The sequence below is a fragment of the Dendrobium catenatum genome, unplaced genomic scaffold (assembly GCF_001605985.2).
Source record: "Dendrobium catenatum unplaced genomic scaffold, ASM160598v2 original_scaffold_77270, whole genome shotgun sequence".
Taxonomy (NCBI): domain Eukaryota; kingdom Viridiplantae; phylum Streptophyta; class Magnoliopsida; order Asparagales; family Orchidaceae; genus Dendrobium; species Dendrobium catenatum.
This window is the reverse complement of record NW_021395716.1, coordinates 135688-146585: the sequence shown is the minus strand read 5'-3', so window position 1 is coordinate 146585 and position 10898 is coordinate 135688. Positions and strand designations below refer to the sequence as shown.

Sequence of the window (10898 nt, the reverse complement as noted above, 5' to 3'; positions counted from 1 at the left end):
GACGTTTCTATCGCACAACAAGCTCGATGTATTCCTCCACTTCAACAATCAAACTTGAATTTTGTTAATAATATCCTCATCTTTTTTACTATCACTCTGAACAATAGATCCAAGACATCTAAAATGTGTACTCTTATTAATGACTTGATCGCCCAAAGTCATAATCCCCTCACTAGGTCTATTACTACTAAAATTACACTCTATATATTCAATTTTAGATCTACTCAAGAGAAAATTTTAGACTCTAAGATTGACCTCTATAATTCAAGTTTATCTTTAACAACCTCTCTAGTCTTATCCACAAGAAGAATATCATCAGCAAAAAGCATACACCAAGGTACATCCTCTTGCAAATGTCTAGTGAGAACATCCATGACTAAAGCAAAAAGATATGGACTTAAGGCTGATCCTTGATGTAATCCAACCGAAATAGGAAAATACTTTGTCAAACCATCTTGTGTTTGAACACAAGTAATAGCTCATGCATACATATCTTTAATAATTTGAATAAAAGCATTATTAACTCCTTTCTTTTCAAGAACTCTCCATAGCACTTCTCTTGGAATTTTATCATATGCATTCCCTAAATCAATAAATATCATATGTAGATCCTCCTTATTCTCTCTATATTTTTCCATCAAACCTCTCAATAAATGTATGGCTTCCATAGTAAACCTACCTGGCATGAATCCAAATTGATTTTGAGAAACATTAGTATCACGCCGCAACCTACGCTCCATAACTCGCTCCCATTGTTTTAAAGTATGACACATTAACTTAATTCCTCTATAATTCGCACACTCCTATGTATCACCTTCATTCTTAAAAATAGGAATTAACACACTCATTCTCCATTGATCTGGCATCTTTTTAGTCTTCAAAACAATATTAAAAAGTTTAGTAAGCCAAGAAATTCCTTTATCTCCAAAGCATTTCCACATCTCAATTGGAATATCATCAGGTACAACATTTTTTCCATACTTCATTTTCTTTGAAGCCTCTCTAACTTCCGTTTTACTAATACGCCAATAAAAACAAAAACCTTTTTAGTCTTCAAAACAATATTAAAAAGTTTAGTAAGCCAAGAAATTCCTTTATCTCCAAAGCATTTCCACATCTCTATTGGAATATCATCAGGTACAACATTTTTTTCATACTTCATTTTCTTTAAAGCCTCTCTAACTTCCGTTTTACTAATACGCCGATAAAAACAAAAACCTTTATTTTCATTTAGGGTGCTAAAGTCACTAAAGACAAGGGAAAGATTAATTTCAACATCTAAAAAAAATGTGAGCATCTTTCTCTAAGAAGGGTTAGCTTAAGGATTTGAAGGAGAAGGATTCCCAATCTAACGCATAGGAAGCGGAGAAGGGTATAGAGCCTTTAGTTTGATCATTCTCAATTTTGGAGAAAACGTTATTTGTAATGTAGCAAAACAGAGTACCATATACAAGACAAGGGAAAGATTGAAATCTCTCTACAAAACAAAGACAATTACTATTCATTTCTATTTAAAGTGACAATCATTTGCATTTCATACGAAATATGATCATCAACACAAGAGCACTTTGATGCTCAAAACAAGCTACTTTTGGACCTAACAAATCTAAATATAAAGCATGAGCACGATAAAGCATTGACCTTGTTATGCTCTAAACAATCAACATTTATGAAGACATTGTCGCCCCTTTATTATATGAAAAGGACACTATTATCATGATAGAGGTAAAATATGTCCTATCAAATGAGTTGAGGAAGAAGGTACAATGAGAAACCACAATTGAGAGCGCATTTATGAGGATAAGTACGAGCTTGGAGAAATCAAGAAAGAAAGAAGAAGATCAAAAGTAAAAGAAAAGAAAAAGGGATCGCGCCAATAATACAAGAAACTTGGACAACGAAAATAAGAATGAAGACTATGACGAGAAAATATTAAGAAAAAAAATTTATCTGAAAAGCAAATCCAACACTAAAGTAACATTAATTAATGGAAAATAAAATATAGGTTTGATCTAGCTCTGACAGCCACAAATGACTTTGTTTCTTCTATTGAAGCCTAGATGCTTGATTATAAATGTTCATATCACATTCACCCTCATAGAACTTGCTTTTCATCTTATAGATCTACAAATGGTGAAAATGTTGCTATGGGCAAAATGACATGATATGAAATTATTGGGATATGGACGATTCATATCAACAAATATGCACTCGTGGGGACTTCAGGAGTTGTTAGATATGTGCCAATTTTAGAGAAGAATTTTGTCTTTGTGCTAATTGAACTCCAATAGATGCAAATTCAATGTTGACGGCAGAGTTTTATATGTTTTCGGGGTCACATGTTTTTCATGAGGAAAAAAATTTAGTCGTCACTAGTTACGATGGTTATAAGTGCGACATAAGTTTCTTCAACAGAAGGTGTAACTATGTTATAATAGACTTGGGCATATGTCTAAATAGAACCTATTAGAGCTAAGCAAAAAATGCTTGCAAGAAAGTTGGAGTTTAAAGTTCTGTGAGCATTGCAATCGACTAAGCATTACAAATAAAAACTTCTTATTGGTGTTAGTCAAAACAATTGTACTTTAGCTTACATTCATTTAAACTTATGATTCTACTAGTGTTAGATCAAAGGTGATCAAGAAACATGCTTTATAAATGATTTTGAATGATGGTCTGAGTTCTCATTTTTAAGCAAAAGAATGGGTTTTAGCACAGATTGAGAAGCATAGGCAAGAAGACCAAGAGAATGGGGATGGACAACAACTTAGAAATCCATTCTTTTGAGTTAAAGACTTTTTTGTCAAAAGAAAATCATTGTTAAATATAAGATCGTGATGGATATACGTCGACAAACTGGAATGGCAAAGTAAAAGATAGATGACTCATGGAAAGGGCCAGATGAATGTAACACCATGCTAGTTTGAGCAAAGAATTTTGGGTTGAAGTTATTAATATTGCATGCTATTTGATGAACAAATCTCCATTACTCTAATTAATTGATTTTTAAGAGGAATGTTCAAGCCATCTTATAGATAATTCAATTTAAAAATCATTGGTTGTCCTACATATGCATATGTCAAGGAAGATAAATTAGACACCTAAAGCTAAGAAGTGTATAGTCCTCAGATATACAAATGGATTGAAAGGATACATACTTTGGTGTATTGATGCCAACTCATGTGAATTCTTGATCAATAGGTATGTCAAGTTCAATGTGGCATAATGCTTTAACAAATGTCAGTGGAACTTATTGATTTGGAAGTACAACAGAAAGAACAAAGATATGTTAGATTTGAGGATGAGCATGAGTTGTTCCATGATAACCCGTCAAAATAGCCTATTGTAATTGGTACTTACACATTGACACCACCATAGCCAGAAGAAACTATTACTTCTCATAGTATTAAAGGGCATATTACGGCACCTCAAATATATGATTTTGAGTATTATCTTTTTTTTTAAATGGATGTTTATGCTTTTATCTTATATTGGTAATCAAGAGCTATCGAGTTCTAATGAAGTTTTTTTTTTTTTTTTTTTTTTTTTTTTTTTTTTTTTTTTTTTTTTTTTTTTTTTTTTTTTTTTTTATTTTTTTATTTTTTTTTAAGTTCTAATGAAGTTGTTAAAGGAAAGAATCTGGCAACAGACCACAACAAAAATAAATGAATTGAACTCTTCACAAAAGAATGAAATCTAAGAATTGGTCTAACTAATTGAAGGAAAAAGAATTGTTGGTTGTAAATGAATCTTCGAGTTCCAAGATAAAACCCAAGATGCAGATATATTAAATATAAAGCTCAATTGGTTGAAAAGGACAATAGTTAAAAAGAAAGTATGAATTTGAAAAAGATATTCTCACCTATAGCTAGACATAGTACTATCCATACTTGGTTTGTAGTAGTTGAAATATAGGACCTAGAATTATAATAACAAAACGGGAAGACAAATTGTATCCAAGGTTATTTGGATGCGAAGATTCATATGTAGTAACTATTAGGCATTTAAGTTGCATGAAAAGAATATGATATGATTCTGCTAAAAAGTATCTACATAAGCTAAAGCAGTCTTACAGGCAATGATACAAGAATTTTGATTATGCTATTAATATTGATAAGAGATCTCAAGAATTTTGATTATGCTATTAATATTGATAAGAGGTCTCAGACTAAATATGTTTTCAATCTCTCTAAGCGTGTCATTAGCTAAAAGACTTGCCTTCAGTCACATTTCTTTACTATGGAAGTAACATATAAATCACTTTCTAAAACTATCAAATAGATTATTTAGTTGGAAATTTAAGTTTGCTTTAGGATAGCTTAATGATTTTCTGTGATAGTCAACGTGTTATTCAATTAACTTAAAAATAGATGTAACATCACATAAACAAACAAATTCATATTGAACATTATATAATTCGAGAGAAAGTTAAATATGAAAAGATTTCACTAAAAAAAAATCTGTACACTACACAGTCATGCTGACATACCAAGATGATCCATATTCTCAAGTTCTAACAATGACATTGATCAGCTTTTGCAGATATTGATACCCTTCAAGGCTATGGGTTGAAAAAAAAAAAAGCCTATGGGTTCAAAGTTTTTAATGATTTGAGTAGATTTGGTTATCCATTTTATTTTTTGTTGATATGACAAATTTTAATCTAGGGAGAATGAAGCATTGTTATATGAATGAGAGTATTTTGGTAAGTACCATTAAACCTTAATTTTATAATCTCATTCTATGAGTTATACAAATTGGAACTATCTATGCTCCCTAAACGGATTCTTTATGGTGGTAGCATACAAATAAAGAGGGGCATGTGCAGTGCTATATTTGTTTCTCCAAAGTTAATTTGTTTGATCTCTTAGCGCTCCCAAAGAGGTAGATTGGACACTTCTATTAAAGCAATGCCATCTAAGTACTAATTTATCCTTTATGACAAGAACATCAAAAATAATATGGGACCAAAATCAGGAGTATTCATTCAAGATTATAGTCTAGGATATAGGTCAAGAGAATCCATTCATGCTTGCATGTTTCACTCATGTTAATTTAACATGAAGTTTATTAGCTTTTTATACAGACTGAAAAATCATTAATTTCTTTAAAAATGGATTGATATGCATCACTTGAAGTTTAAATGTATTGAGGCCATACCAAATGCAAGTTTCCTATACATTTTTTATTTCATTCAGTAATCCCAAGCAAACAATTTCACGTTTGTATGAGAATTAAGTAAAAAATTGTCACTAAAATTATGTCCAAAACATCAACAAGATGTAAAGTTGAGGTTGAACTTTTAATTCCTACATTAATTCAAAATATGTTGATCTTTAATGACAATTGGAAGGAAAATTCAATGCCTCAAAGATATTTTGTTGTGTACTTGTGTCAAGAAATGCCTAATGAGATGAAGCATGCCAGTCAATATATTAGCCTAAAACAAAATTAGAAGCATATGCAATCCTTAAACAGTGCATTCTAGACAATGTATTAGCCTCAAATAAAATTAAAAGTATGTTAGTACAGCCGTTTGTTAGGTGCAATCCTTAAACATTGCACAATGTGCAGGCTGTTTGGTATGGCAATAAGATTTCTTCTCTTTGCTTTCGTAATTTGCTAATGTGTACTTGCTGACTAAACTAACCATCATACCCTAAGAGCATGGTTTAAAATTGCGCAATATGAGGCTCGCCTTGAGGCCCGCCTTTGCGCAATTCCAGTAAAAAACGCCTCGATGCTTACGCCTCGAGTTTTTTTATGAGGCTTGCACCTCTTTCACGTATATGCTCATTTCGTAAGAGTGATGTGTTCAAAAAAAATTTTCTAACCATTTTGGATTCTCAAAGGCATGTCAATGGTTGTAGTTAACCACGAGAGAATTTTAGCTTAAAAAAGGAAAAAAAAATCTTTTGTAAGTAATCTAGCCAACATCGGAATTAAAATAAAGAAACAAAACCTGCTGACATCTTCCCATCCGGTAAAAGTTGCAATATTTTACTTCTTTTGGTATTACAATTGCATGTAGCTTTAATTTCTTAACACCTTGTTCTCTATTTTTCTGTGCTCTTTTCCTTTTCTTTGCAATCTGCAAAACCAACCAAAATTGTACAAGAAACGTAAGTTTTTTCTTTCCCTTTTGAAATATTTTCATTCAAACTCAACCTATAAGCAAGAGAATATTCATAATGTACATGGAGTTGCATATGTATAGGCCGGGTTGTATAGCTATCTATTTTTTGTTGTGTGAGAACATAGGTATATAGTATATAGTTTCCAACTATATACCGTACACAACCCTGTGTATGTTATCTGGACGCAATAATAATAAGCAGGGGATACAATGCAAACCTTCTTCTTAGCTTTTCTTTCCTCAGTCAAAGTGCTACTCTTCTTCTTCTCCCTAGCTTTCACGACCTGTAGCATGCTACTTTGTTTAGATACTCCCAAAGAAGTGCACTAGACAAAGCTGCACCTAAAAAAACATTCAACTAGAAGCTTAATCAATGAATGAGATACCTTTTGTTTGTTATGGTTTGCTTTATATGGTGAATCCTTTTCTGATGTATCAAGTAGACTAGCCCCAAGCTCAGTAACTTCTTTTCTACGAATACAATTCGTAGTAGATGCAACCACGTTTAAATCATCCCTACTTCGTCTAAAATATCAATTTATTTTAGGAAAGAAAGACAATCCGATACTTGTGCAGATAGGAAAAGAAAAGCATATCTAATTACTGACCCTTCTTTTCTGTGATCCTCTGGCACTTCCACGTTGTCATTAATATCAGCCAGGTCTTCTAAATCCTGGGCGTCATCAGAAATTTCACCTTCTTCCATCTCTGCCCCGTCAATTTGATGTGGTAAAGTGTGTGATTGGTCTTCTTTCAAGTTTCTCAAACCTGAATAATCCACAAAAGAAATAGAAGAAACATTTGTTTGTTGCTTTGTTCCTTCTCCTTTTTCTTCGGCTCCTTTTGAATTTCCATCATGTGTTTCAACCAGAATTCCCTTCCCATAATCAGTACCCACTAGTGGCTCACCACTTACCGGATCACCAACGTCAGCTATTTTCCTCATATCTTCCGCTTCGTTCAATGAATTAGCATTAGGAATTATCCCCTCTCCCTTAGCAATTACCGAAACCTTCACTATATGAGAAACTCCTTCCTCTGCACCATGAACTAAAGCTCTTTCGATCTCCTCATGACCAGCCTGTACATTCCCTTCTTGCGATTCCCCACTTCGCTCCTCGTTAGACCAGTCAATTAAGCTACCGCATTCAAGCATGACACTGCGGAGCTCTTCGCTGTTAACACACGCCTCAATCTCCTCATCAAAAGAGCTGAGATCGAGACCAACCAACTCGGCACCAGCAGATGAAACTCTCTGAACCCCACCATCAACACAGCGATCGCCCTCTTGCCTCCTGCCCAAGGTTCTTTCATCGATGTTTTCACCTGCTTCCTGATCTTGATTAAGTTCGCCTTTTCCGTGACTTGAAATTGGGTCTTTAACGGATAGGATTTTCTCCAGAGCTGACGACGGAGGAACGAGAGATTGTTCAATACAATGGGAGAGGATGCGAACAAAAGAACGGTACGATGAACTATCAAGATGGATTCGGCGCGGCATGTAAGATGAGAAGCATGAGAATTTTCGCGTTTGAGGGTTTAGGGCTTCGAAATCGATATCTGTTCTCCGGAGCACGGATTCCATGTCAATGTGCAAGAGTGCGAGTGCGAGGGATGACAGTGATCAGCAAGCGCAAGCGTCGAGAACGAGTGCGAGCGGTGTGGCAATGGAGCGGTCCGGAACCGGGCGTGCAACAACCGGCGGAAAAGAAGAGCATACCCGCATCACGAGGCAAATTATTGGGTCAGCTAACCCAACCCATCTTCGCGATCGGACGCCAATAAATAAAAAAATGACATCTGGCAGCTAGTTTTTTAATTTAATATCTTTGTTTTATGTTTTATCTGTCCGATCGACCCGATCCAGTAACTCACTTTATTGAATTTTAAGCATTTGCCGCCATTTTTCGCAATTTGAAACCTGCGAAAGACGAAAATATCTATTGATTTAGAAGGAAAAACGAGCTAGAAAATTGCAGAGAAGAAATAGAGTGCTCAGCGAAGAGGGAGGTGGAAGAGGGCATGGAAGAGGGAGTGCATGAATCGGAAAGGATGCATGAATCGGAAGGGCTGGTGGCATGAATCGAAATCGAAAGTTAACTTAGCTAGAACATCCTCTGGTTTCAACATATCGGTAAGTTTCTTGGAAAAACGAGTTAGAAAGTTGTAAATAGTCAGTTTTAATATCATGGTCGCAGAAAAAAGGCGTAGGTTTCGGCTCATTACAGTCATAGGATCTTAGATATTGTGATTTTAGGCATAATAAAAATTTTTTTTTCGAAAAAGTAAAAAAAACTCTAATGTTGTTGTGTAGCTTTCATTATTATTTTTAGGATGAAGATGATAAAAAAATAGCGCTTTACTTGCGCTTTACTTGCACTTTTTTGTGCTTTACTTGCGCTTTACTTGCACTTTACTTGCGCTTTTTGTAATTATTTTGTTATCATTTCAGACTGTTTATAAAGATGAGAAAGAAGCATATGAATGTTTTTGCACTTATGCCCATGATAATGGCTTTAGCGTCCAAAAGGATCATCACAGTTTTTGGCCAAATTCTAGGAAGATAAAATCGAAAGACTTTGTTTGTTCAAAAGCAGGTTTCAAGAAAAGTATTGATCTTAATTCAAGAAAGAGATTCACTAGACCATATGTCAGAACTGGTTGTCCATCCATGGTGAGGTTTGTCACAGATGAAGATGGTTACTAGCATGTCAAAAGATTTATTGAATTCCACAACTATGAATTAGCTAGCCCAGCCGACCGACATCTTTTGAGATCATGTAGGAATATTGTTGAGGAAAAAGCTTCCATCCTAAAATCGATGACAAATGTAGGGATTAGAACCGTTGATGCATATGCCTACCTTGCAGAGGAAGTTGGAGGATGTGAGAATGTTGAATTCTCTAAGAGAGATGCCTACAATTTTATTCAGAAGGAGAAAAGAGTAAGGATTGAAATTGGTGACACTAATTCTTTGATTCGATTATTTAAAGATCGACAAGTTGATGACCACATGTTCGCATGGGATGTTCAATATGATGATCAGGATAGATTATTAAATTTTTTCTGGGTTGATGGCAGAAGCAGGATAGATTATGAATGTTTTAGAGATGTGTTAATTTTTTATACTAGTTACAGGCTGAACAAGTATAATTTTGTTTGTGCACCATTTGTTGGTGTTAACAATCATTGGCAGAATATTTTATTTAGTGTTGCTTTTTTATCAGAAGAAATAATTGAAAGTTTTACATGGTTGTTTAAAATATTTGTATGAATAATGGGTAATAAATATCCAACAATAATATTCACTGATCAGGACCAAGCTATGACCAAGGCCATAGAAGTTGCATTACCTCACACTCATCATAGATTATGCCAATGACACATCTTTAAAAAGGTTCCATCAAAAGTTTCTATCTATAATAGCAATAATAAAGTTAAAAGACTCTTCTATAAGTGTATGAGGTGATGTGATTCTGAGGAAGTGTTTGAGGAAGCATGGGATGAAATGATGAAGGAAGGGAATCTTCATAACCATGAATGGTTGCAAGATCTTTATAATATAAGGAGAAAGTGGTTAACTGCTTTCAACAAGAATTGTTTTTGCATGGGCATTTTATCAACGCAGCGTAGCGAGTGTACTAATAATGTGTGTCATGGCATTTCTAAGCCAACAAGTTCATTAACTGATTGTTTTCTTGGGTTGGAAAATGTATTGATGAATTGGAGGCGAAATGAGCAGGATGAAGATTACAAATGCAGTCAGTCTGAAATTATTCCCGTGATAAATAACATCTCAATATTAAAACAAGCTGCTAGATTTTACTCAAGAAAAATATATTCAATTTTTGAGGAAGAATTTATAAAGGCCGTGAGAGAAATGAGTATAGATTTAGTCTCGACTGATTCTTCAAAGTTTCTAGTCAATTACATAGAGAAAAAAAATCAACTAGTTGATGGTATTAGAGTTGAGACACCCTTTGCATATTGGATTGTAGAAGAACGTGACTTAGCACAACTAAATGTTAAATGTTTAAATAGTTTCTTTTGTGCACTTAAGTTAGAAGGCTACATGCGGGTTTCCACTTGCAAGAGTGGAAAGAACATATGGGATAGACTTTGTATAACATATGAAAGAACTAATGAAGTTAAATAATCTAGACTTAATATCTTATTGCATGACTATGAATTATTTTGCATGAAACCTAATGAATCCATTTCTGACATGTACACAAGATTCACACAAATAGTCACCTCTTTACATGCATTGGGTAAGGAATTAACGAATGTTGAAATGATTAATAAGATACTTCATTATTTGCCTACTACATATGATACAAAAATAACTATGATTACAGAGTCTAAAGATTTAAATGTTTACTCTATTAACAATCTTCTTAGATCACTAGTTGCTTATGAACAAGGAGTGAGTCAAAGAAAGATTGATACAGGTGAACCACGAAGAGAAAAGAATATAGCACTGAAAGTAGAGGAGTCGGAGAGTGATCTATCACAACTTGAGGATGAAGATGACATCGCACTAATGACTAGAAAATTCAAAATTTTTCTGAAGAGGAAGCAAAAGAGACGCCAACAATAGAATCGAGGTAAATTTAATAGGAATGTTAAGGTTTTAAATGATGTTATTTACTATGAGTATAGGAAATATGAACACACTAAGTCAGACTATCAAAAACTCAAAACCACTCCTAGCAAGGAGGAGGTAGAGGAGAAACTAATGGTAAAGTAGGGCAAGAAGAAA

General features: G+C 34.0%; 2 protein-coding genes across 3 annotated transcripts in view; one reads left to right on the top strand and one right to left on the bottom strand.

The window, feature by feature from the left end:
- LOC110095775 (zinc finger CCCH domain-containing protein 7) overlaps positions 1-7885 on the bottom strand; it is a 24825-nt gene extending 16940 nt beyond the window's left edge. Inside the window, exons 1-4 of one of the 2 annotated variants that reach the window (XM_020821443.2) lie at positions 6745-7885; positions 6523-6652; positions 6355-6420; positions 5963-6091 (exon numbers count right to left, since the gene is read on the bottom strand). In XM_020821443.2, the coding sequence (XP_020677102.1) occupies positions 5963-6091; positions 6355-6420; positions 6523-6652; positions 6745-7721 (1302 nt within the window). In that variant the 5' untranslated portion in view covers positions 7722-7885. Of the gene's footprint in view, positions 1-5962; positions 6092-6354; positions 6421-6522; positions 6662-6744 lie in introns of both variants that reach the window. The other variant, XM_020821441.2, reaches the window with a different exon arrangement.
- On the top strand, positions 7720-8843 carry LOC110095776. Its single transcript, XM_020821444.1, has 3 exons — positions 7720-7868; positions 8089-8209; positions 8589-8843. The coding sequence occupies exons 1-3, from the start codon at positions 7720-7722 to the stop codon at positions 8841-8843; spliced, it is 525 nt and encodes a 174-aa protein (XP_020677103.1).
- The last annotated feature ends 2055 nt before the right edge of the window (positions 8844-10898 follow it).